The 25,831-nt window shown below is 40.2% G+C and overlaps 4 protein-coding genes across 9 annotated transcripts; 1 reads left to right on the top strand and 3 right to left on the bottom strand.

The window, feature by feature from the left end:
- Positions 1-170: 170 nt before the first annotated feature.
- On the top strand, positions 171-9,902 carry LOC129585197 (S-adenosylhomocysteine hydrolase-like protein 1). 3 transcript variants are annotated; one of them, XM_055477789.1, is made up of 13 exons: positions 171-328; positions 474-1,121; positions 2,674-2,773; positions 3,915-4,162; positions 4,248-4,445; positions 5,221-5,444; positions 7,809-7,872; positions 7,942-8,030; positions 8,119-8,189; positions 8,598-8,791; positions 8,881-9,028; positions 9,426-9,484; positions 9,567-9,902. In XM_055477789.1, the coding sequence occupies exons 2-13, from the start codon at positions 846-848 to the stop codon at positions 9,633-9,635; spliced, it is 1,740 nt and encodes a 579-aa protein (XP_055333764.1). In that variant the 5' UTR covers positions 171-328; positions 474-845; the 3' UTR covers positions 9,636-9,902. The 3 variants fall into 3 exon arrangements, with proteins under 3 accessions (XP_055333764.1, XP_055333763.1, XP_055333765.1); XM_055477788.1 differs by having other exon boundaries at positions 171-386; XM_055477790.1 differs by lacking the exon at positions 171-328 and having other exon boundaries at positions 393-749; positions 826-1,121.
- A 236-nt stretch (positions 9,903-10,138) lies between these two features.
- Positions 10,139-11,911, bottom strand: LOC129585202 (uncharacterized). Its single transcript, XM_055477798.1, has 4 exons — positions 11,612-11,911; positions 11,147-11,336; positions 10,671-10,932; positions 10,139-10,583 (listed from the first exon to the last, which is right to left on the bottom strand). Exons 1-4 carry the CDS (start codon positions 11,694-11,696, stop codon positions 10,458-10,460), a joined length of 663 nt encoding a protein of 220 aa, XP_055333773.1. The 5' UTR covers positions 11,697-11,911; the 3' UTR covers positions 10,139-10,457.
- An 874-nt stretch (positions 11,912-12,785) lies between these two features.
- Positions 12,786-22,363, bottom strand: LOC129585198 (arylsulfatase B-like). Of its 4 annotated transcripts, XM_055477793.1 has the most exons (13): positions 22,266-22,363; positions 19,746-19,780; positions 19,662-19,682; positions 19,479-19,575; positions 17,675-19,272; positions 17,281-17,440; positions 16,437-16,549; positions 15,213-15,249; positions 15,025-15,098; positions 14,596-14,721; positions 14,338-14,464; positions 13,942-14,256; positions 12,786-13,488 (listed from the first exon to the last, which is right to left on the bottom strand). In XM_055477793.1, exons 5-13 carry the CDS (start codon positions 17,795-17,797, stop codon positions 13,007-13,009), a joined length of 1,557 nt encoding a protein of 518 aa, XP_055333768.1. In that variant the 5' UTR covers positions 17,798-19,272; positions 19,479-19,575; positions 19,662-19,682; positions 19,746-19,780; positions 22,266-22,363; the 3' UTR covers positions 12,786-13,006. The 4 variants fall into 4 exon arrangements, with proteins under 4 accessions (XP_055333768.1, XP_055333767.1, XP_055333766.1 ...); XM_055477792.1 differs by having other exon boundaries at positions 17,675-19,575; XM_055477791.1 differs by having other exon boundaries at positions 17,675-19,682; positions 22,266-22,353.
- On the bottom strand, positions 21,491-24,981 carry LOC129585200 (arylsulfatase B-like). Its single transcript, XM_055477795.1, has 8 exons — positions 24,737-24,981; positions 24,492-24,651; positions 24,308-24,420; positions 23,892-23,928; positions 23,681-23,754; positions 23,481-23,606; positions 23,215-23,341; positions 21,491-23,150 (listed from the first exon to the last, which is right to left on the bottom strand). The coding sequence occupies exons 1-8, from the start codon at positions 24,851-24,853 to the stop codon at positions 22,372-22,374; spliced, it is 1,533 nt and encodes a 510-aa protein (XP_055333770.1). The 5' UTR covers positions 24,854-24,981; the 3' UTR covers positions 21,491-22,371.
- Positions 24,982-25,831: the final 850 nt, after the last annotated feature.

The raw sequence follows: 25,831 nt of genomic DNA, 5'->3' as shown, positions 1-25,831 counted from the left end.
CCCTCCCCCACCGGAGGAAAGTTACCAACATTAATTTCATATACTGTACGTACGTACTACAAGTACTTACGTACTCGCTTGTTATCGTTAATTATTTTGTTTTAAACAAGTATTTGCATTTTGAGGGAAATGCTAAATACTGCACATTGCACAAGGTAACCTAATTAAACAAATCTTAGACACAGTTGAATTCTTAAGAAGGATCTGAAAGATAAAATAATGACTGCTGTGTTCGTCAATCGTCATCGTTCCTGGGTATCACTTTACAGTGGTTTGTTATGCAGAACAAACAACCGGAAGCCCTTCGCTAATGGCTTATTGCCGTCGGGTAGGCGGGTCCTTAAAACAAACAAGATTTGTTGGGGATTCCAGTTTCCACTCCGTCTGTACGGCATGTTCACATTTCACAACACTCAACAGATGCTTTTTCATTTGATTTATTATTCAACATATTGTCATATATCGTTTTGCAGCTAAACAGCCCATCAAAAATTCAGAATCAATTCTCTTCAATCGATTCCCCACCGATCAGTCAGGCCGCATTAAGCGTTTTCTCTTCCCCCACCATGTTCATTGTTATGCCTCGCACATTTTGACAATTCCCTGGATGCAACTTGATGATGGGGCTGTTCTCGTCTGCCCTCCACAATCAACATCCATCTTAACCACGATATACAGCGCCATTGACATGGAGTGAATGAGCAGCTTTTCGGAGGCCCTTTACACGCTCGACATGATGTTGTGCGCTGGTATGGTATGCTGTGCAGACTGTTCCTATCATCATCGTCATTGTGCCGTGTCTGTTTCCACATAATCCCCGTTTAGTCAGTGTTCAGTGATGCGTAATGGATACGGCATCCAAGATGTATAAGGGAAGGAGTCCACTTCCCGCTGCAATGAATATCGGCCGTAAATCCAATCAGGACTTTGCCACAACGGCCTCTTCATCGCCCACCATCGAGCTGAGTAGTCCGATGATTGCGGCTAATTCCCCGCTGACGGCCGCGTCCAAGGCCAGTGTCGGATCCACGTCGGCGGTGCTGGATACGGGCAGCAGTGCGCGGGAGATCGGCCGGAATAATTCCATGTTCGAGCGGGATAACTCCTCGGCTGTTATTCGGGTATTTTCCTACAGAATTTCCTTTTCTTCACTGTTTTCCATTTATTTATTTTACTAAGCTCTAACTAAACTGTTGAACACAAACTGTACATGACTGTGATCTGCACAGGTTTTATCGCACAATACCTCGTTAAAGTAGCAATACATTATACGATTACCGCGTATGAAAATATTGGTTTACTTAACACTAGCAAATTACTTCCGCAAATACTTCTCAATTCTTATTGGCAAGAGCTTTTATTTCTAACGGGAAATTTATAAAATGTCGGCTTGCTGGTACCGTTTCTCAAATTTTATCGTCGATTTTAGATCATTTTACATTTCGATGATGGGTACAGAATCGTTTTGTATTGGATATTTGATATGTCACGAATACAATTGAGGCAAATCATGCATTTCTTTTTGTGACAATTATTCAGTTGAAAAGCAGTTGTAATAGTTGTTGTGTAAAGTGATCTTTACTGAAAGTGGGCAGGATTTGTCATTTGTTCACAGTATACAATCTGTAGAAGCGAGCTTGTGTGCTCATTAAATGAAATATTCTGTCGAAATATTCTGCACTGAACGTTTTATGTTTTTTGTCGGGCGGGTTTTAAAAAAACTTTTAAAAGCTTAAGCATGCTTGATAAGTTAACAGTTGATACACCTACTCGTAGTCAAGGTTCGAGTGAGTCTTTGGAGGAAGAATGAACATAATTTATGTTTTTCAGTCGGATTGGGCATTTTATCGCGAAAATACGAAATACGATTTACAATGTCAGTATCAGTTTTAAAATTATGTTGTATTTTTTTACACATTGGACATTTGCATGCGGTTTTGGACAGACAAAGATGCACATTGTGTACTTTTATTACTCTCCGTTGTTGATCTTATTCTGAAGTTTATATGATTGATCAGAGTTACTGTATTTTAACGATTATTAGTTATTCACTGATCGACGAGCATCATGTATCGTTGTTTCCCAGACATTTTAATTTAATTTGTCAATTTTCGCCAGTGATTGCAGTTCTAACAGATGAAAAATTGAGTAGCCGGTGGCAATAACAGTCTGGCACGCCGTCGTGTCCGTTCGCCTCTTCCCATTTGAGCGCATCCCTACTTCGGGAAGAGGAAGCCACACATCTAGGGGCAAAGTCAGTGTATGTATTTTTGAGTGGAACGAGTCGCATTTGATTGTGGAATATGTAAAAATCCTACGAGTATGCGGTTCCAATTCGATTCGATTTATTGGCAATCAAATTGGCAGTGGGGCATGTCGGCGCTGCCGCTTGTCTGCACTCCAAAAGCCCATCTCTCCTTCCATTCACAACGGCATAGTGATAGTTGTATCTCTTCATTTTTTTCCGCTGCCTCAGTAGCTTTTTTTCTGCCCATCTCGGCAGATTTTAATATATGGCGCGCTTTAAAACCGTAAACTCGTCAACCAGTTTTTCTCGTTGCCGTTTATTTGTTTGTTAGTAGCCGTAATGGGAAGTTAGTGGTGTGTAAAGGAGATATAGCGGATATCATATATCAGTGCGGTAATATCATGGCGCATTATATTCTCTTCCAGAACCCGAAATCCCATCGATCCCCCATGAAAGTGGCCCGGCCCTCGTCGGCCACACCGAAACGGAAAGTTTACGATGATTACATTGACGACAGCTTAACAGGTTAGTCGGGAAATTCTTTAACGAGTATAAATTTCCCGTCGGTCTTGGTGTTGCATAGTTGGAGCCGGTAAATGATGGTTGCTTTCCGTAATGACAATCTATGCTCTTTCGGATATTCGGGGGTAATAAGAGCATCGATCATGTTCGGTTGCAAATGGTAATGGGCTTGTTGCATTTTGTAACCTAATCACGAATGTCATTGCTCCGCTGGTGGTGTGGCGTCTTGAATGGCACCCGTGGTGCAATGTTTACGCAGATGTTGTTGAGTTATTCTGGGCGTCGCGCATGTAGATTGTTATGGATTGCATTTACGCCAATTACTCTCATCGGGGTAATTAGCTTGTTTTGCGCAGACATTTCAAAGAAGTTGTCCAAGACATTAATGCGTCTGCAATACAAACGCGGCAGTTGGATTTCGAAGTTATTTCCGCTTTGTGTAGTTCTCTAAAACGGTGAAAATAGCGCAGCAGAGGCTCGTTGTGACTCGTTACGTAATGCTGGTTACGGTTGGGCACTTCAGAACACTCCGCATTATTAAATTACTTTATTTTATTTAAAATGCTGGCATGTGCGGTTTGGTGCAATGAAGCGGTTAGCTGTATTGGGTTACAACACGTAGTGTATTAAACGGATCTACCTTTCCATGATGATTTTGAACTTATCATTAGGAAATAAAAATCAGATAATTATGGTAACATAGAATTGCATCGCAGTGGAAAATTAGGATATTTGAAATTTTGTGGCTTAAAGACAGAGCGCGTTAATTAAAATAATTTCGTAGTTTTCTTCGTTATTTTTTCGTTGTTCATTTCTTTCATTTTTGCATTTCATGCTGCTTTGGCGACTTTGATCACAGTTTTAATTCACCACATGTGTAACAGATATCTTCTGCCTTAGCATGCTTTGCAATTTTCCGTTTTCAGTGTACCTTGGAGGGCTAACAACACTTGACAAAATGTAATGCAGTATATTTGTTGAATCGGGAATATACAGATATTCACTACAAAACGAAGCACACTAACTGTGTGTCGGAGATTACACTAGTACTAATCGTCAATTCAGTCATTTGAATTACTGCATATAAGCTACGAACTAAATAAATTGGATAGTTTTCAGCTTATTTTTTCAATTGTTTTGCTAGGTTCTTTCACCGATACGGATGATGAGGAGAGCGACACTTCTCCTCGCGACAAACTGCAGACCAACTCGCGCGGCGGCAATGATTTTTGTGTGCGTAGCATGAAGCTGGCGGCCTTCGGACGGCGGGAAATTGAATTGGCTGAACTGGAGATGCCGGGTCTGTTGATCCTGCGCCGAAAGTCCCGATCCGAGCAGCCATTAAAGGAGGCACGCATTATGGTGTGCACACATCTGGTGGCACAGTACGCGGTACGTTGGCAGCATCCGTGCCTGACTGGACGACGAGAGAGAATGAAAAACAAAAGGGAAATGACTTAGTTCCGTTTGTTTGCAGGTCTTAATGGAAACGCTTATAGATCTGGGCGCTGATATCCGCTGTTGTGCCTGTAATGTCGTCTCCACACAGAATGAAGTGGCCGCCGCGCTGGCGGAAGCCGGCATCCCCATCTTCGGCTGGAGAGGCCAGACGGAGGGGGATTTCTGGTGGTGTATTGACAAATGTGTGGCGGCTGATGGATGGATGCCCAATATGGTAAATAATCTGATGTGAAGTTGGGATTGTTTATTTTAATGCTGGGTTTAAAAATGATTTATCTTGTGGTATACGAACAGCGCCGAGGGTATTCAATAATATTCGGGAATCTTTGAGCGTAAAGGAAGCACCATAATTCAGGGCGCACTGCTGTCTTTTTACAGTTCCGTTACAAATTTTAAGATGCGTTATCTGATATTTTGAAAAACACAAGTTATTAATGCTGGTGCGAATTTAGCTTATTTTTTTATGTTGGAAATTGCGTTTTAGTGAATGTATTTAATAGTTTCGGAAGGCGGTTGGGGCTTCTGCATTAACTTTTATTTTAACTTATTTTTGCATTAGTTTTTTATCTTCTTTGGCAAAATCTGCAGAATCACCGGTGCTGTCAGACAAATATCGACACAGCCGGAATTTTTAAAGTAGGAATACCATTAGCGGCCTTTGAATAGATCCCGGTTATTGTGCGAGTTTGATTGATGATGAAAACGCTTTTATTGGCTAAATCGATAAAGCATAATGAACAGCTGGACAACATGGTTATGTCAAACGATGTGTACGCGTCATGTTTGACATTGTAGCTTATTTTTTCCCTTCGTACTCTCTGCCCATTGTATCCCCGGCGCAGTTAAGGATACCCTGGGGAGCTGTCCATGAATTTCCGCTTCATTAGTGGTGACTATTTTTATCCCAGTGGGTGTGGGCTGTGTAGTGTGTGTGTATGTGTGGTTTTAAGGCTCTTGAGAGAGTGAGTTGTCTATCTCCTTCCCAATAGATCCTGGATGATGGGGGAGATCTCACACACTGGCTGGTGAAGAAGTATCCGGGTGTGCTGAAGGAGTGCCGGGGTATTGTGGAGGAGAGCATTACCGGTGTACATCGGCTGCACCAGCTGGTCAAGGCCGGGAAATTGCCTTGTCCGGCCATTAACCTCACCGAATGCATAACGAAATCCAAGTTTGATAATATGTTCAGCTGTCGGGAATCGGTCGTTGAAAGGTAAAAAGATAAGCTGTCATGATAGTACGAGGGTGCTTAATCAAGTCATGTCGTATATTTTTTATTTATTCCTAGATTCATACAATTAACCCAACATTTTCAAAATACTGTTCATACACTCTCTACACATAGATTGCATCTATATCCCGATTGGAAATGTTGATGCAAAAAAGTTACAAAATTATTAAGTGATGGCATCATCAAAATTTTCTTCGAGTTAGTCTTTCGTTCGTTAATTAATTACCTTGCAGAAAATCGTTTAGATCTGGAAATTTTTTTAAACTGCGCAAATCTAAGGTAATTATTAATTTTATTTACGGAAGTATCTATACATCGGGCTTATCAGCATAAATTTTTTAGTATTTAGAAGCAACGGTCTTGGTCCGTCGTTATGCCAAATTGCACCGGTAAATCACCTTCCGTCCCTTTTTTTTGTATTTTCTCAAAGAAAGTTTCCAAAATATTTGCAGATTATTATATATAGATTATAATAGTTTCACGGCATAAAAATATTTTGTTACTAAAATCGTTGTTACGCTGTAAAGAAGCAAAAACGTTCTTCGGAGTCTTCCCCGATTCAAGGCTTTGCACAGCAGTATCAGAACCTTGTCTCTTCTGCAGCTTCCATCATGCATCGCGGTATGAAAACCAGTTGTAAATGAAAACCAGTTGTAGATGTTATACCGATGGCTAATTTATAGTAACTTGGCTTTTCTTTGAGGAGTTAAATTGAAGAAAGCGTACCACCATAAGTCAGCAAAAGAGGTACCCGAAGGTACGCCACATTGCGGAAAATCAGGTAGATGAGTAAAAAGGATTTCGGAGTTGCCTCAATAATCTGTGCTTGATTAGCTGTCTACCTAATAAATTTAATCGGGGATGGCTTTTAACCAGACGCTTTACAATGGCGCTCAAGTTTTGGTTCCTCCAAAAGTAGACTGCTCCGACCACCTCCTGTTGTCCCACGTCAAATTTTCAGAACGGAGACGAGAAGCACTTTGCTTACGAGTTTATAAAGAACGACCCTCATCCATAAACACAAGCGGCGCGTCAAAAAGTCAATGGGTTGCGTCCCACTTCTATAGGAATTTTTTATGTAAAATAGTGCAAAACACATGTTACGATAATGTGCGCCAGTTTTTAATTGGTAATTAAATTTTATGTGAGTTAGGGCTGCTCTGACTCATGCTGACTGCCACCGAGAGGGGGCATTGACTCGGCCATCAGCCTACTGATACAGTTATGAATGCCCTATTTTTTAAAAATGATTTCATATTTTTTATTTCATAACTTATATGCGAACGACATTACTTGATTAGGTACCCTCGTATTTTATTGATAGTTACATAGTTACAATGGGAATTTGTCCAGCTGGAACACATCAGGCTGTGCGAAGGATTAATCCGATTCTATTTGGAAACGAGTCTGATTTATTAACATATATTCGGTTATTATTTTTCTTAATTTTTTTTACAGGCAGGCGCTAACTGTAAAATCGCAGATTGGATTTGTGAAGCTTTGATAATGAGTAGCAAGAAATTGACTTTATTGTGAACGTCTCTTGGGTAAATATTAAATATGGCACGTCTCGATCGATAGTGATCGTGACGATGCAGAATGTTTGATACCGCTTTCAGAAACTGATTGTGTAAGCAATATTTGACACTAAGGATTTTTCCGCAATGATTTACTGTGCAGTTTGCAATTTTTGAGGTTTACAAACTGTGAAGCTAACGCTTTGTTTCCCCTTCCTGGAAGTGTTTTTGGGTATAATTGCTGAGAATTATTTTGACGACTTTTAGGGCAGTAAAATCGTTGTGTTTACCAATGCAATAATGCAACAAAAATCGATTTTTATGCGTGTCTGAAAAGTGATGGGTGCTGGAAAGCTACCGAAATTTCATTAGATTTTCGTCGACAGTACTTCGCGAACTAGCCACCGCTTAATTTCTTAAATGGCCATACTGTAATTGCACATGGCAGTAGCGAAAAATGACCGTAGTACGATGCCATATTGCATAAAAAGGTGTACAATACATGATGGGTCATTCAATATGTAATCGCCGGTTTGCTTTGACCGTAACATCACCTCATATGCAGCTCTAAGGTTCAATTAAATTTTTTTAATTTCAATTTTTGACACTATGTTCTATATTTTATGTGCATTCAATATTTTAAAATGATGTTTCGAATATGTTTTGTTTTGGAAAACTTGATTTTTGCAGTTACACTGCGCTCCATAAACTGTTGTTTTTTTTGTGTATAATGTAATTTAGCATTATTGGACTGCATTTTTGTTAAACATTTCATTTTCTGTTAGCCGCAATTTCCCAGTTCATAAAAAGAATTTTGGTGAATTTTCAGTTTGAAGCGGACCACCGACATGATGATCGGCGGGAAACAGGTCCTAATATGCGGATATGGCGAAGTATGTGTTTTAACGTGTAATCTTTTCTGAAAATGTTTCACGCGCCAACTGGATTACCGTGGTTTTTAGGTGGGTAAAGCCTGTTGCCGGTCCCTGCAGAGTATGGGCGCGCATGTTGTCGTCTCGGAGATCGATCCCATCTGTGCGCTGCAAGCCTGGTAATTGAAGAAGTCGGGATACAAACCGCGGTCACATGTTGACTTGCTATTGATTGTGTTCTCTGTTTTTCTCCATGGGCCACAACAGTATGGACGGATTTAAAGTCGTTAAAGTGCCTGAAGTGATTAAAGTGATTGATTTAGTCATTACGGCCACTGGTGAGGACAGCCGATTAAAATCTTCGATTTTTTTGCAAGATTAAACGCGGAATGATGTTTGCGATATAACTTATTCGATTTTATTAAAAGCGTAGCAACGCAAACTTTAAATTGGTTTTGCACCAGTAATAGCTTCGGTGACAATGTGGTTTTACAATCTTTCCTTCGTTTAAATCTTTATCTTACGTCATATTTTTATGAAAAAGACTGCATCATAACTTCTGCGATTTGTAAAATTTTCTTGCCTTAAGATTACTTACAGATATTTCTTCTAAATCTGCAGTAAATTTTTGCCGGTTTTTACCGTCACTTTTTAATCGCATGGTTTACCAATCCGGTGCTTTTAGTCGTTCATGTTAGTAATTATTTTTCAGGGCTTATTTAAAAAATTATTTTTGGGTTGTGCAGGGAACAAGCGTGTGATAACCCGTGAGCACATGGACCGTATGAAGAGCGGCGCGGTGCTGTGCAACATGGGACATAGTGATAACGAGATCGATGTGTCCAGCCTGAAGACACCGGAACTGATCTGGGAGCATGTGCGCTCTTCTGTAGATTATGTTACCTGGCCAGACGGGCGCCGTTTGGTGCTACTAGCCGAGGTATGTTGACTGACGTGCACGCCGCACGGGGCAGAGGTTGCGGGAATGTAAATTTGAACGCGCATGACGGAAGTTGACTTGTAATACAGGGTCGTGTCCTCAACCAGAATTGCTCAAGTTTACCCAGCATTGTCCTTTCCATTACCTGTGCTGCTCAGATCATTGCCTTGATTGAATTATACAATGCGGCGCCAGGAAAATACCGGAACGACGTGTATTTATTGCCGAAGAAGATGGGTATGTTTCGAAGTTTTACGAGTACTGTACTACGAAACGAAGAAAAACTCGTATTAATAATTTGTTTGCTATTATCGTCTGTGATTTATTTTACTCCTTCTTTACAGATAAGTTCCTCTTTGCATCCCGATAACATTTATTATTCGTAATCCTGTAATGCAGAAATATAAAAGCGGTTATCTGACATCACTGTGTTAATTTTTTCGTATTTTTATCATTAATGTTAACTTGGTAACTGTTTTTGTTTGAAAAAGCGGCTGAAAGTAAGATTTCCGAGAATTATTTATCGTTTCCACAACAATTCTGATCCTTGACAATCGATTTTCGATTCTGATTTTGGTTGCCGTGAATTAAACCTCTATTGATGTGGCTAGCAAGAATCGTTTTATTTTTGCAGACGAATATGTGGCACTGCTACATTTGGACGGTTTTGATGCCCACCTTACGGAATTAACAGTGAGTGCCTCATCATGTTATGCTACAGTGAGCACATTTGCTCAAAGGATTGACCTTGTAAGCAATTTTAGCATGTTTCCAGGATGAGCAAGCCCGCTACATCGGAATACTAAAATCCGGACCTTTCAAATCAGCCAATTATCGTTATTAAAGCGGTGTTAATAGAATACGTGTGAAATTTTTTTCTACTCGTATTTTCGTGATAATGTTTAAAAGTTCCTGCCCGGTGCCGTTTGGCATATTTTTAACAGATGGTCTGTAATATTTGGTCTGTAATAGAGTTCAGAGCAATACGGCTTTCGGCCCACTGTTATTTAATTGATTCCTTTGTTTTCATCGTGGTTTTTAAGTTAATTGAGCTCTTTTTAATATTTTTGCATTGTACGTGCGTCTTGGAATAAGGGTTTCAGAAAAGGCAGTCAGCATCTTTTTCGACGTGGCTATACAAACAGTACTTATACAGGGTAGTTTATTTATCAGCTTTTTTGGATTCCATCAATTAAATACCACTGCACTACAAGAGGAGCTGCTAAAAAACTGTCGCCACATAAGGTCCACCTTTGTGCACGCTGGACAGTACGTCTTGTGCATGTTTGTACATACGTCATACGTAGTTATTACTAATATGCAGTTTTGCTGGCACAATCAACGATGTCATTATCTATAGCATTTAATTAAATTTTGAGCTTTTTGGTTGAAGATTTAAGTTCTGCCCAGTTATGTCACTTCTCCGCTCTTTTTTATGTTTCACGCATTTAACACAGACCTTAAAAATTAAAACATAACATTCTGTATCAGATCATTAAATTTCGAAACTTCCAAGCTAAGAGTAAAGTGCACAGGTAAATTTTTACTGTGTGCAGTATTACAGATAGGAATATGTATTTACTGCATTAATTAGGCCTATATAGTTTTCAAGCAGTTGCTCGAGTTTAAAACATAAGACGGAAGTCCAGCAAGATATGTTTTTCGCTTATGCATTACAGCTGCATTCGCGTTCTTTTTGTGGCCAGTCGCAGTTGCTGGCTTGCACCGCTACTTCCGCCGTGATCCCGTGCTTGAACGGTCCTCCAGAACGCAGGTGACCAGCCCAGGGGAACTGTCAAAACAAAAACATAATTATTTTTACGTTGAGTTATTTAGGGATTTATGGCTAGCTCAGTATAGACGTCATCAAGTATTTTACCCCCGAGCATCCGTTTTTTGCGCAGAAATCGTTGAAAGCTTTATCCACTAGATCGGCATCGGCGAAATTGGCAATGCCCACTTGGACATCGTGGACGTTGTTAAATGTGCATCCGCTTTGCTTGAGAATTTGATTAACCAAGTTGAAGCACTGCATAACGTGGTTGTAGGTAGTTTTCGGTTCGATGACCGTGTTATTGAAGAATGAAACGAAGGGATGTACAGAGTGGAGGAACAAAAGGTTTCCAACTCGCACCGCATGTCTAATAAACAATAGGAGATTAATATTAAACACGAAGATATAAAACACGAAGCGCAAAAACACGAAGATATAAAGTGAAGCTTTTCGCTATAACAAACTTTTTTCCGATAGTTAACATATATATGTAATTATACACTGCGCTTATAGTGTCGCCGATCTCACTGTCCCAGTCGTATCACCGTTTTTATAAAGGTCACCAGCTAAGTGATGCTTACTGCCATGGTTTAGTGACATCTTTTGGCGGCGCTAAGGAAGGAGAGATTGGAACGTTATATCGCTGCCATTTACTGCAACACTGTTGATTCCCTCCCGCTGTAAGCGGATTTTGTGTTGACTGCTTCGGTGAGCCTGTAGTCGCAGAACTTTGTGTCTGCTGCTTCGCGGGAGTTGTAGTCGTAATTTGTGCTAGAGAACGAATATGGAAATAAGTCCACGCATAGAAGATTTCGATAATTATTGAAAATACCGAAACACACAAAATAATTGCAATACCGGCGAACAAATATAGAAAGTATCGTCAAATAATAGATAAATAATTATTTAATGCTAGCAAACAATGACCTTAACGTCACTAAGCAGTTAAGGAAAAATCGACACTCCTACGCTTTTACATAATTTTACAGATAACCTACAACAACCTTTTTTAACACAATTTTAAAAAAGCATGAAAAATTTCTTACATGTAGCGGCATGGCTGGCATCCAATATCGCACAGCAGACAACAAATGCAGTCATACCAAAAACAAATGCACGTACCGTCGCCATTCTATACAGTTTTAGAAACTCACACTTGTGAAACAAACAAGAAATGCAGAAGTCACAGTACTAACAGTCGGTATAAATCGGAAAGGAAACATAAGGATGATATGATTAAGTTTCCGTCTAATACCGCTTTATATACAGAAGTTTGTAAGAAAATATGCCAAATAATAATGGGGTTAATCCAAAGATCTTTGTAATTATACCTGGGTTTATTTGTTTCCGGTTCGGCACACGGTGTATCTGTTTAAGATGTAGTAAAGTTTCTGGAATGGATAGTATACGAGTATGACATGTTAATTACCATCTTTATGCATTTCCATGTATCGAATTTTTATGGTGTGTGGTTGGTGTCTGCTATTCTGTGAATATCGGGCAGACACGTTTCTTTACAGCTATTACGCGGCTGCAAATACGTTGAACCATTCCAGGGACGGCTTGAACCCAGACAATATCAGACTAGCCATGCGATAATCATGACACTTACGATTTAAATATCGCAAATTGCTGTCATGCGCTTAGGCCAAAAATTCTTCAGGGAATACTAATGTCGGCAGCTAAGGTCATTCAGATACGTCATTTATCCACGAAACTGCCTGCGTAATTCCTCAACACACAGAAACGCAGACGGAAGTGATTATATTATACCGATTTCAGGGTCGGCACAGCTTAGAGATTTTGTGATGCATGGCTGCGTGCAAGAAACACTATGAAACGGTGCTTTATTATCAGTGTGGAGGTACCTGTGAAAGTTAAGTATTGCGCTGGTTTCCATGCCTAGACGTACCGAGAAATTCAGTTCAAGCTGAAACGTGTGTTGCATTTTTGTATGTTTATAGTTTGGTTTTTTGGCGGTTATTCGTATGAAACCAATGAACGACAGTTGCTGGAGATTTTCAAAGTTTGAAAACATGAAAATCTTTATAAAAATTAATAATAATTTCTGTGGTGTGCATAACTATATTTCGTCTTTTATTGAGCGCCAGTTGAGCTATACTTCATATGTGCACTTTATGGTGAACAACTAAGCGGTTTTCGCCTATATTTGCCAATGCAGGATTCTGGCAAGTTCTATACACGATAGTGTATGCGGTGTAATTTTATTAATTACTTGTCTTAATACTTCATCACGCAACAAAATGACGCTAATGTCTAACAAATCACATTGAATCTGCCGCAGATAATACAACCTTGTACCATGTACACTTCACGAACCAAGTTCGAATAATTTATCACCAAGCAAATACTATACATGTTACAAAATAATACAAAACCACACCCATCTCCCGGTGACCTTTGTAAACTGTGTAATACTTTTATTCTCTCCACGTGGTCCAGACGCCACCATGAAACCTGGGCCGGGCCTGCTGGTCCATGGGCCTATTGCGCGGTCGCACCACCGTTTCATTGTATTCCGCCAGACGCTTCATCATGCGCTGTAATACTGCTGGTTGTTCCGCAGCGATATTGCGGTACTCACAGGGATCCTCATCCAGATCGAACAGACACGGCCCAGACGACGGCCGGCAACTCTGGGTGACCGAGGGATCGGTTGGCGGTTGGCAGATTATGCGAGCGCTGTGTATTTTTACATCGTTGTCAGTGTCAGCATCGAAGGTGCCCTTTGATCCGTACCATCGGTCCCATAGGCCGGCGAACGTGGATCCCTTAATAAGTTTGTAATTGCGAACGCGCAGGCCGTACAGGCCACGTTGTCGGTCAATGTTGAGCAAGATTTCAGAGCGGGGTGACGGGAAGTTGTGTGATAGTGTCGGCCACATGTTGAAACCGTCAATACCTGGTTACACCAAAAGAAAAGGTTATTTCCGTTTTAACACAGCCAGAATCTTTCAGCCGTAACAAAATGCAGAAACCCTAGACATAACATCAAGTAATTATACAGCATTATTATTCCTGGCAAGGATTTCATGGCGCCGGGCGTTCAACTACAATAGTTACACGCTGCCGACAACTGACTTGTACCGCAGTATTTATAATTGTAATAATAGTCATCTTCGGTGTAGGATAAAGCTGACCGGCTTTGCATTTCTGCATTACAAACTTACGGTTAGTAGTTTTTATTTCATAACTATTTGTATACCAAGCAACAGGAAAATATGGAAAGGTAATAATATCACACGGCTTTCTGCATCCAGGTTATCGGCAATATTATAGACGCATACACAAAATTAACGAATTCAGATATATCTGTAGTAACTTCCACTGTAACATTTATATTATAGCATTTTACCTGGTATGTATTTATGGATTCCGGCAGCGTATAACAACGTGGGCAACCAGTCCGTAATATGCATCATCTGGGTGGATACTCTGGGAATCTGGAGTAGCAACGGGCTCCAGAGGAACGCCGTGGCCCGTACACCGCCTTCAAACAGCGTATCTTTGCCTCCTCGTAATGGCCAATTGCTGGCTTTATTGCGGTCATATCCAGCTGTTGCTCCACCGTTATCCGTAGTAAAAATGATAATACTGTTGTCCAGCATTTTGCGCTCCTTGAGTGCGGCATAAACACGTCCAACGGACTCATCCAGGGCACCGACCATCCCTTTATGCAATACAACGCAGTTGCTAAATTCTGCCTAGCTAGTGCTCATGATTGTATCGTTAAGTTCAGCCATTTGCTTACCGGCAAATATTCGCCGGTCGCGATTTTGTATATTGGGATAGCGGGCAAAGTAACGCTCGGTTGTTTGCAGAGGATCATCGGCATTGCCGGCATGGACAGCTTGGTGCGATAAATATAGGAACATCGGCTATTATCAAAACAATTGTATAATGAACAATATGGTGAACTTGTAATGACCTTGCATCACAATATGTACAGTATCTACTAGTCTGATGAACGCACATAAAGCATACTACTCGTAAGGAACACTGGGTTTACCTCGGACGTATTGTGGTTGAATATGACCTTTTCCGCTTTCTTGGTATATATGTCGGTAATGTAATGGCCGGAACGATTCCGGGTCGGATTTAATCCATCATGTAAATCATGGCCAAGTTCTCCAAACTGAAAATGGCAGCAGGCACTGGAGGCTACTCAAAGCAGTTATGATATTGTTCGCAAATTCCAATTTCCACATGTTTATATGCATCTTTCAATGTTAATTTACAATGGTACCAGAATAATCACAGGTACATTCTGAAACTGTGTAGCACCGCCTTATTGAAAAATTAATTATGCTTATGTGGTATTAACTTTGAGGTATCCTCATTAACAGTTACTGAATAGCTTATCTTATTGATAGCTTATCTTAACCACAACGTTCGCTACTTAGCTAGTTATTTAAAAATAAATGCCTTTTATATGTACCTCAAAAGCTGTGTGATTGAAATAGTCGATGTGTCCAGTCCAATGTCCGAAATGGGTGTCGAAACCTCTGTACGCTGGTAAAAAACGAGCAGTTAGACCTTAAATCAGTTAATTACAAATTGTGTTAAAGAAAACTGCTTATGTGCGAAAGCTGTTAGGATTTATCGTGTGTGTTGATATATACTTACTCGGGGTATAATTTTTGTGAAAGAATCCAAGATGCCACTAAAATGTTAACAAAAGTACGAGTTATAATCAGAAATAAAATAAAATTTCACCGCCGTGTTACAGTATCTCGCATTTTAAATACAGACAAAAACAGGAAATATTCATGTTCGACTCATAGCATTTAAGCTATTTTGTTAAATAGCTGAGTGCCATTCTTTGTACATGTATAAGCGGTACATTATATGAAAACGTCTTGCTGAGCTCACTGAAACATCCAGGGTTTTGTTTTATGGAACATGCCAACTAAAAGTGACCATTAAATTTTTGTTGATAACATTCGGCAGGAAGATATAGCTTTTGTATAAAACTATGCAGTCTTTCACGTCTGTACAATCAATAGACGTCGCCCGAATCTTTGGTTAAACCTTCACACCTTTAAGCAAATTGCCGCCACATGCCGGCAATAACCGGTAACGAACGCATAGCTTTTTTACCTAAACGTATCATTAAACTGAAATAAAGCGTCAAGCCAAACTACTGAAAAATGCTGTATGATTCACGGTTCCAGCTCATTAACGTTCCCATTGTTTGTGCTGAACAGAAATAACTGGTCGTAATTAATCTGGCTTGTGATCCCAGCTTGTACACGTGCTCGGTGTACGGAGAAGCGCCAAAAAAGTTGCGTAATTTTAACATTCCAGTCATTTAGTAGGAAAGTACAGTATAAAACTCTATAATGAGTTTTTTATGGATAAATTTCCCAAGACCTGCAGCGATAATCAATTGGACATATTCTGTTACCGAAAAACTAAAGGTCGAAAAAACCGGAATAATCAAATATCCGAAAAAAACAATATTGCCAAAACCTTGTAGTGCGACAAATTAAACTCATAGGTTATGTCAAGTACGTAATTATTACTTGATAATGCATAAAGCCGCGAGATTTATTACATGTACTTGTACCATAGTCGGTAATTAATTTAGGATGGAATCAGGCAAAGTCCCCAAAGGCAATCCAAAAACTTTTTAAATTTTTGTTAGATTAATGGCTTCCATTCAAAATTACTACAGCGATATCTGTATTTACGCACACAATACATATGCGAACGATATCTACGTATGTATATTTTAAATATACGCTCTAAGGATAATGCGTTAAGAAAATGGAGATTACTCCGAACTGGAAAATTCTTTAGCGAACTGAAACCAAGACGAAAATCATTTTACTATGAAAAATTGCTGACCTTCCCGATAGCATGATTCCGGTATCCCGCTTCCTTTAAATACTGCGGCAAAAGTTTTTCCTCCAGTCCCAGCCCATACGGCTGTGCTGCGTAGAGGACATTGTGCTGCATGCCTGAAACATAATATCTGGGTGTTACGTATGCTGGCAACATGCAACGTTTGTTCCGATGCCATTTTGCGCTATGTGGTGCCAGCTGTCAACTTGACCTTCTTCTGGCCAGACAACAATGCTGTTCTTGAACTCTCAAGTTATGAATTTTGGAAAAGCTGTCAAAGTGAGATATTACAAAATTGTCCATCTATCGTCACTCAGTTAACCAGATTCGGCATAAAATAGGCCACCATTTATATAATCAATCACAAGAAAGCACTAATTTAAAAGTTCGAAAAAGACAGCACTTGAGATACTGTTTATAATTTTTAAATAGTACAACAAACTTATACAAAATCTTCTAACCATGAGGAAATCAAAAACTGTAAATGCAGAAGCTGGCTGGTCGAAAGGCACCGGGTTCGAAAAGTGGTGCTACCATACAAATTAATAAATTTTTGTCATATTGATTTGTAGTTCTTATTTGTCGGCGCCTTTTTTCTATAATAACAAGCCTTCGATACCAGGAATTATATAAGCCAAATGTAAAATACCTCTTTCCCGGCTGGTTTAGTAACAACGTATATCGTTTTTGGAAATCAGCTTATTTAGTTTAAAAAACTGGATCGGTTTGGATTTGGATTGTACAGATAAATTACAGTAAAAGCACAAAAATTTCTTTATCGAGAGTAACAAGTATTGGTGGATACCGAGGTCCACAGATGCAAACTGTAAAATTTCTGGTATCGCACCTGTATGAATGGGATACTTTCCGGTCATCAGTGCTGCCCTTGATGGACTGCACATGGGCGTAACGTAATAATTGTTCAGGATGACACCTTCGCGTGCCAATCTATCGATTTGTGGTGTAAGAATTTCTTGCGATCCATGGAAACTGACATCGTTCCAACCCTGTGCAGATTGCAGTTATTAGAATCCTCAAGAGTCATGTATAAACTACAATTCGCGAATTATTGTACTCAACGATGATAGTAAGCGTTTTTGATACAAGACTTTAAAATAATACAGGAAGCTATGACGCTTTAAAGGTAAAAACATTTAGCAATGCATGTGCATACAGCAGCAAAACGTTTGCCCTGCGTAATAATTATGGCATTTATAATGAAATTGGAGGCAAAATCTTACGAGATCATCGGCCATAATAATGATAATATGTGGCCGTGACTTTTTGGCATTGTACGTCCACAAAGCATTTATATAATCCGGCAGCAAGCATATTATGCATAAATATAAATGTAGAATATCCATTTGAATAAGTAATGAGCAAATACGGGCGTATTAATACTGATAAGTGTAGTAGATTTTGTCACAGCAACGTTTTTCGACTGCTTCGCTATGTGATACCGGCGGCTGCGTACATTACCGGCGACACTTTCCTTTCCGCGCCAAAAATCAACCTTTAAAATGCAGCGTTATGGAGGTGAAAGACAACAAACATACACACATAAGAAACAATAACTTGTCTTCCGCACGCTGTGTACAAAAAATCAATGTCCGATTGCAGCGCATTAAGTGGCATAACTTCGATTTACGTATGTCAAGCTTTGAGTTTTGAACGGTCGTTATCCATGCTTTTATATATATTGTACAGGCGCGTGCCGCATGCACACTTTAATTTGGTGAAATGCTTTGTAATTAATCACTAGCAATACCGAGTATAAAAAAGTATAGTATGAAAACTAGAATTATTTTTTAGAGTATGCGGTTGTTTTAGGCGATGTGTGACTCATTTGTGTGTTGCGGTCACGTGGTATCGTTGAAAATGTTTGCCCTTGATGACAAAATTTTCATATGTGTAGGACGCATTTTAAAAGCAGTCGTGGGATGTATCCGCAATTATATTTCACAGTAAGCCGGAAAAATTTTTTGATTGATTTGCTTTGAAACCATTTACTTGTTCGTTTTGAATAACTTAAGATTTTTATTAATGATGTATCCGGCGAATTCCGAAGTCAAGTTATTCTTGAGACAATAGTAAATATGCTGCAAGTACTGCATTTGTTAGTGTTGCATGTTCGTGAATGGTTAACTCAGGATGAGTTTTTCATAGTATCCTACAAAAGTACTACCATACCGTTGCATTTACTAATAGTGCGGTGTGAGTACAGGTTAATACATCAGCTAATGTCATTAATTTTGTTGGTACGATGATCGTTCGTCTGATCGATTTCCGTAAAGAAAACATATTGGTGTGCAACAAAACGTGCGCGCCAAACCGGTGATACTAACCACAGAGTGCATTGGTCGAACTCCGCGGTAGCAAAGTACGGTATAAGTGATTCACAAGGTATATCGGAAAAATGCCGGCAGGAACAACAATAGTTTTGTTGTTTCAATTAGATTAGCCATGACTCGAACAGCTTGGTTTGTTATTAACTATTTTCATGTTTCGTAACCATATGATTTCATTTTTAAGAACAAAATAAAATTAGCGATGTCAAAACAAAGTTTGCGCAGGTTTTTGCTCGTGACCGGCCAAAGTTTCTGTACAACTGTACACATTCATAAGAATATGTTTTCTGGAAATGTTCATTCATAATTTCGCTGTTTGGATTATTGTAGCCAAAAGCGAAGCCGATAACAAACTGAAAATAAACAAAGAGTCACATATGTCAGTTAATCTAGTGCTGTTTGGGCTACGTACACTTCTAATACGAATTCTTTTCCCGCATTGTCGAAAGCGGCAAATCGGGGAATAATCACTTGTTTTCTTTAAATGGCACCTATAACTAAGCAGTGTGGAGTGTGGACTGTGGTATACAAGCACATGTACAATACGTAACATTATTCATTAAACAATTATCTACTCGTAAACGCTGTTTGGATTTGATTGCTGTTTGTTCATTATTGTTTCAGCCACCACTGAAAAGTGATTATTTGAAAAACGATATTAAGGTTCCCCATTTCTTGAGGGAAACTGTTACTGTACTTTTACTGTTACGGTTTCTGAAATTGATGAACGATCCAGTTCGCATTCTGTGACCAGCACCGCTGGAATCTGGGATGAACGATTACGCTTTCCAGTGCTGTCAATGCCAAAGCAACACCGATAAGGTTAACAAGGCTACTGATTGCAGCCCCGAAATTTTTTTATCCAACACCTAAGGTTTACCTTTGTTGTTGCAGCGGAATACTGAAACCAACCAAAATTAGACCATATAAAAGAGGAGTTTTTTGTTTTCTGCTCAGTTCTCACCTCTCACCCTCAGCTGCCTTGGTCGCACATATTATCTGCAAAATCTGTCATTAAGGTCGAGAGTTTTCTTACTTTTGTACGGTAGTACGTTTAATATTTTGTACGGTTTTCTTAATTTTGTACGAGCAGTTTGTCAATTAAAATATCTAACTAAACGTTTCGTGTGGGATACTTCTATAACAAACGCCATTCCTCATATGGTTTTCGAACAGTTATCTGCTGGACATGGTCCATTTTGGTCAATTTGCTGTTGTATTCTGGGCCAGTAGTAATGCTGCGTACTAATATACTTCAGTTACAAAGTCATTTTGTGATTAGCCATTTTACAGTCCATGTGTGCCTGGATCATAACCACAGGGCGAATTCACGTCGGCTTTGCAACCGCCGTAATAGTTTCATAAAGCAAAGATTCCGGTTGAAGTTTGGCGCAATTACGCACTGCCATGCCGTGTGGCTTGTAGGTACTGAAGAGCAAGATGCAGCGGAAACATGGCTAGGACTACGATCAGAGGTAAATTAAGCTCAAGGCTCGGGGCAAATGTTTTTATTGTAAATGGAAAACAAAAATTGCATTGTAAACCGGTAAATTGCAGTTATTGCAAAAAACCGGTAAACCGGTTATTGCAAAAAACCGTTACAAACCGGTAAATTGCAGTTATTGCATTGTATGCCATAACAAAAATATTATGTTTGCGGACTTTGTGTTTAAATTTAAACACATTTAAATTTAAATATTATGTTTAAATTTTTGATAATTAAGAAAACGAAAAAAGTTTGTTTCAAAGAAACCCCCGGCCCCCAAGGGGCCATTCACATTCCAGGAAAGGTAAAAAAAAAACATCTTAACAATAAATTACTTAACTATGATTTTCCAATACTTCGTTTTTACTGCTGAAATTCCATTTCCAAGCAACAATCCCAATTAAAAGTATTGCAGTTCCAATGAAAACCGTTGCCCCGAGACACTTCGGTAAAGCTCATTACATTAAATGTGCAAATAATATCCAGTTGCTGCTCTCGATCTACAATAAATTGGTTTTGCTGATTTAATATGGTGTTATCGGAACTGCAACAATAACTGTGCCCGGGATTAGCTTTATGTTTACGACGAAGGTTCCTGTGGAAAGGTCAAGGAAAGTAAACTACAAATGCTGGCTAGATTTCACTCTCATCCGGGCAGTCTCCACTATCGTTGACGTCGTCGCACTTTCAAATTTAAAATATGCTTTCCAAGCGTTTCTTTCTGTAAGTTTCTCACAACGGTGACCCGATCGATGCCTGACATAGTATGTCCCGTGCAGTCATAATATCCCATATTTGTAGTATGTACTTATCTTTAAGAGTTTTGCTGCCGTAATTTTAAATTAACTATGTACATGGATGACAAAATTAATTACGCGGTTAATTTACACCCTTCATATACTCGATCTTTCACATAGTACTGCGTAACTGCGTACAAACTGAACAATCTCCACAGGTAAACGAACGACCGATAAATCGCAAGCGCAGGATCCGGTTGCTCACCGCGAAAACCTACCGTGATTTTGCAGTTTTACGCTTTGTATTTGGTAAATGCAGCTGAAAAACCAAGCGAGCGCACTGTATAATCTACATATTTCGGTATCTGTATTTTTATATCCACAGACGGCACCTGTTACTTTTTAGCTTAATACCCAATCGAATTTGGTATTTTAAGCCTTACTTGCTGCATAAAAGAAATTCGGTTTTGACTTCAAAACGATGTTACTGAGCCGAAAGGGAAATCAGTTTTTAAGAAGATGAGGTATTCGTTTTTGAAAAGTTCCTGTTTTGCTCTTTTTTTAATAGAATGTCTAAGTGGTCCGGCTAATTTGTGTATGGCTCAAACGGCATATACAACAGCATCTTCCACCACCACGCTTTCTTCCACTACCATATGCCCTCCCCAGGTGTGTCCTCCCGGACCTATTGGAGTGTGTTGCAACTTAGTGAGCACCGATCCGACATCTTGCATCGCAGTCAACTGCTGCATTCGGTTCGGATTCAGCGAACAGGTGTGCAATTTCAACACTGATAACCAGTGCGACTGTGGCCAAGTTTTCTGCGGGACGGATTTGAGTCGGCATTGTTGCATTGTTACCGGTTCCTTTCCGAGTGCGTGTTATCAACAATGCTGTTGCGATCCGTCGTGCACATCTGCCGCCCATATTAACACATCGGCGTAGCAAAGCCGGGCAATGCCCGGATTTAGCCCGGCCCGGATTAACTGTGACCTCGTGTACTTGTCTAATTAATACCTGATGCAATCATGATGTAAGAGCACTGTGAATGTTAATTCGGCTTTGCAGTAGTTACTGTTGGCAGCAAAGTACACAATGCATGCGCTTTTCTAAGTAGTCTAGAAACAGCAAATATGCCGGTCAGCTTTCGTGCTTATTTATCCACCTTTTTTTGCTGTATTGTTTCAATTTGACGCGGTCGTTGCGAGCTGATAAAAAATTCTAATAGCTGTTATAGGTTCCAGGGGAATGTAGGACGTACCGTATAAGTGCCGGCGGTGTGAACAAAAACTTCATACTTAATAATGGTCAGAGCAGCATCAGATTGCTAAAATCGCATTCGACAGATTTGGTCAAAAGAAATCCATCTAATCTTTCCATGGACTCCAGATATAATTATGGTACTGCGGTTTAGCAGCTGGATCATGGGGGAGATTTCTAGGCGGTACAACGGTCGTATTATACCACCTTAGCTTCTTCATTAGCTCCTCCAGTTTTCTCGGCATAATATCGGCCAAATTCTCATATTCACATGGATCTTTCTCGATATCGAACAAACATGGTGCTCCAGTTAGCGGCTGGCACGAAGTCTTGACGCTGGGGTCAACCGGTGGAGTACAGTTTACAGTCAGCGAATCCGAAATTGTGCTTTGCCCTTCTGGAGGATACCATCCATCCCACTTGCCTTCGTACGTCGAGCCAATAACCAGTTTGTACTGCGCACTCCGCAATGCGTAAATCTGTCGCTCATGATCGATATTCAGGAGAATCTCCGTTCTGGGCGAAGCAGTATCTTCGGACAATGCGCGCCACATATTGTGACCGTCTAGTTCGCTTAGACGACCTTTGTGCTTAGCGGCCGATAAGATGGTCGGCAACCAATCCGTGATGTGCATCATTTGGGTGGAGACCCGTCCCGCTGATTGCAACAACGGACTCCAGATAAACGCGCTGCCCCGAACGCCGCCTTCCCATAATGTATCTTTGACGCCACGCAGTGGCCAGTTGTTGGCGTGGTTGTAGTTGAAACCCGCTGCCGGGCCACCGTTATCGGTGGTGAAGATGAGGATAGTGTTGCTGTCCATGCCGCGAGATTGTAGTGCACGATGGGCACGCCCCACTGATTCGTCTAATCCGGCTACCATACCTGCATATTTCTGCATCTAATGAATCTACTCGCATTCTGTATGATCTGAGTGAGGTAGCCTTACCTGCAAAGAGTCGTCGACCGTTGTGCTTGATATGCGGGAAGCGGTTGTAATACTGGACGGTGGTTTGTAGGGGATCGTACGTGTTGGCGCTGTGAACGGCTTGATGGGCCAGATATAGAAACAAAGGCTGCAAAGCCCATGCATTCGCTTTAATTTATTACGGTTTCCGTCAAATACGTGGTACCGCTAAATAACTTGTGATCTGTAGCCTGGCAAGTACTCTGTACGGTAGGTGTTAACCTCATTGCCAGTATTTTAAGATTTACCGAGCTTGTGTTGTGATCCAGTATGATCTTTTCCGCTCTCTTCGAATAGATATCTGTACTATAGCGACCGGTCAAATTTTTGACTGGCTCCATATTGTGCCGTATGTCAAGTGCCCAATCATCCCACTACAAATGTACAGAGTACAATACACAAACTGTGACAAACTGTGCGGTTCACGATTTGCGAGCGGCTACAATACCTCCTGCGCTGCGTGATCGAAGTAGTCACCATGACCAAGCCATTTTCCAAAGTGGCTATCAAATCCGCGATAAGCTACACAAAAAGGTCGTAATTGTCATCTCTTTGACCTTTGACGAGACGACGGCTAGTCATTTTTTGACTTTGTATTTCGGTCATGGTATGATGCATTCACGTCCAAACTTTCAGATTTGTGTTGAGTTCAAACTTACTAGGAGTATAATTGGACTGGAAAAATCCCAGATGCCACTAAAAATCAAAAGGTCAAATGGCACTGCAGTCAGCGACCTACAATACCGTAATCATACAAGAAGCTCTGACTGTTTAAAAAAGGCGAAACGTGTAAAGGTGTGGAGCAAACAATGGATGATATTCGCCACCTCGTCCATTTTCAACAAATAGCGATCTTTAATACTAATTTACTGAACAATTCTCAAGTCTAATAAGACTTCGGCATTGTCACTCATCACCAGGGCGTTTTGTTTTTGATGTTCGCCATCCTCAAAGCTTCATACTACGGTGCAGCAGTAAACACGCATGAGGACTCACTTCTGCGCTTTTCAGTTACATCGTAAACTCCTTGCGGAATGCATAATTTCCATAACATCTATATTCCAGTTACGTATACCTTTCCAATAGCGTGTGTTTTGTAGCCCATATGGCGCAGGAACTGAGGAAGCAGCTTCTCTTCTAAGCCCAGTCCCCATGGTTCGACACCGTAAATAACATCCTGCTGCAAGCCTAGAACAGCATTATTGACAATGCAATAGTTGTACATACTTGCCACAAAGCTGTCGGTTTCCGAATCTTACCAGTATGGATCGGATACTTTCCTGTTAGCAAAGCACCTCGTGATGGTGTACAAATGGGGTTAACATAGTAATTGTTCAAAATAATTCCTTCTTTCGCAAGCCGGTCAATGTTTGGCGTTGGAATTTGAGCAGATCCATGAAAACTAACATCGTTCCACCCCTGAAACAGGTTTATGCAATGGTTGGGGTCTGGCGCAAATTAAGTTATTCGGTCTGTGCAGATTCGCATTGAAATTCAAACTGACCAGATCATCCGCCACAATTAAAATTACGTTTGGTTTCTGGGATTTATTTCGCTGTTTACAGTGTGAGCCGCAAATCCATATGATGCAGAAAATTAACAAACTTCTCTTATCAGCCATGTCAAATTTTTATCGCATCCTATTTTTAAAGCTTACTTAAGCTTTTTCTCTTCTCTAATATCAACCGTTAAAACTGCCGTCAAAACTTAACAACGCGTTATATTCGGGAACCGTGCAAAATGCACATTGCGGGTATTCGACCACTTTCAGTGTTTTGGTCTGGAATGCATCTTTTATTTAATCTTGTATTTGCATCTGAGTGTGTTAACCTAAAGCACTTATCAGATATCGGAAATTCTGAGCGTTTAGTAAGTGCATTGTAACTTGCATGCTATAGACGTACCGTACGATTGAGCACTGCTGCTTCTTCTGGTTGGTTACTATGTATCTGTATATAGGTAGTTTAGTCATTGAGTAAGCGTAGTACGTAGATTACCGGTTCGTTATCCGCTCACATTCTATGGTATCTTCTGATTAGCGGCTGGATCATAGCGTTTCCAAATATGTAAATATATAAGCAAAATATTCACTCGTAAACAAAATATTCACTCGTAAACAGCAAATACCCAGCCAAAACGTATTACACACAGTTTTGTTTGGCCAAGACTTCTCTATAGCTAAACTCCTTATCTCACAAGTCAGTGCCGCGTATGGCGTAAGGTAGTGCTAACCAGTAAGTGCTGGCTGGCATCCCACTGAATAAGGGCAACGGTAAAAAATGGGGGAAATGTAAAACCCATAAAGTAAAGGAAGCCCTACTAGTGCCATCAGAAGCAATAGAAAGGGTTAAAATTCACTGGATGGGATTAATAAGCGCCGAAAATCCCTGAACGCCCTAACAGAGGCCTAGAGCACCACGTCCAATATGGCAGAATGGTGGGTTACTTTAAACCATTCGATACCAAATAATTCTTCCACTAAACTCTGTTTGTCAGAAAGGGAAATTTGGCCGGTTTATTTCCGCCTTTCGCAAGTGCTGGACTCGCGTGAGTGCTCTTTCTGAAGAGTAGTTTGTTCAGCAAGCCCATGTCCATGTGT

Source organism: Paramacrobiotus metropolitanus, unplaced genomic scaffold (assembly GCF_019649055.1).
Source record: "Paramacrobiotus metropolitanus isolate TYO unplaced genomic scaffold, Prichtersi_v1.0 Parri_scaffold0000016, whole genome shotgun sequence".
NCBI classification, from domain to species: domain Eukaryota; kingdom Metazoa; phylum Tardigrada; class Eutardigrada; order Parachela; family Macrobiotidae; genus Paramacrobiotus; species Paramacrobiotus metropolitanus.
The sequence above is the reverse complement of the archived record's forward strand: the minus strand, read 5'-3'. Positions and strand labels throughout refer to the sequence as shown.

What these genes read in the sequence shown, in the direction of transcription:
- LOC129585197 (XM_055477789.1), top strand. Translation starts at nt 846, where the DNA reads ATGGATACGGCATCCAAGATGTATAAGGGAAGGAGTCCACTTCCCGCT. An exon ending in ACTCCTCGGCTGTTATTCGG is followed by an intron (nt 1,122 to 2,673) that starts GTATTTTCCTAC and finishes ATTCTCTTCCAG; the next exon opens with AACCCGAAATCCCATCGATC. An exon ending in GTTTGGTGCTACTAGCCGAG is followed by an intron (nt 8,792 to 8,880) that starts GTATGTTGACTG and finishes CTTGTAATACAG; the next exon opens with GGTCGTGTCCTCAACCAGAA.
- LOC129585202 (XM_055477798.1), bottom strand. Translation starts at nt 11,696, where the DNA reads ATGGCGACGGTACGTGCATTTGTTTTTGGTATGACTGCATTTGTTGTC. An exon ending in TGCCAGCCATGCCGCTACAT is followed by an intron (nt 11,337 to 11,611) that starts GTAAGAAATTTT and finishes TTCGTTCTCTAG; the next exon opens with CACAAATTACGACTACAACT. An exon ending in GATGTCACTAAACCATGGCA is followed by an intron (nt 10,933 to 11,146) that starts GTAAGCATCACT and finishes ATTGTTTATTAG; the next exon opens with ACATGCGGTGCGAGTTGGAA.
- LOC129585198 (XM_055477792.1), bottom strand. Translation starts at nt 17,797, where the DNA reads ATGGATATTCTACATTTATATTTATGCATAATATGCTTGCTGCCGGAT. An exon ending in AAAGTATCCCATTCATACAG is followed by an intron (nt 16,550 to 17,280) that starts GTGCGATACCAG and finishes ATTATGTTTCAG; the next exon opens with GCATGCAGCACAATGTCCTC. An exon ending in CGACCGGCGAATATTTGCCG is followed by an intron (nt 14,257 to 14,337) that starts GTAAGCAAATGG and finishes TATTGCATAAAG; the next exon opens with GGATGGTCGGTGCCCTGGAT.
- LOC129585200 (XM_055477795.1), bottom strand. Translation starts at nt 24,853, where the DNA reads ATGGCTGATAAGAGAAGTTTGTTAATTTTCTGCATCATATGGATTTGC. An exon ending in TGGATCACAACACAAGCTCG is followed by an intron (nt 23,342 to 23,480) that starts GTAAATCTTAAA and finishes TGGGCTTTGCAG; the next exon opens with CCTTTGTTTCTATATCTGGC. An exon ending in CGGTCGACGACTCTTTGCAG is followed by an intron (nt 23,151 to 23,214) that starts GTAAGGCTACCT and finishes AGAAATATGCAG; the next exon opens with GTATGGTAGCCGGATTAGAC.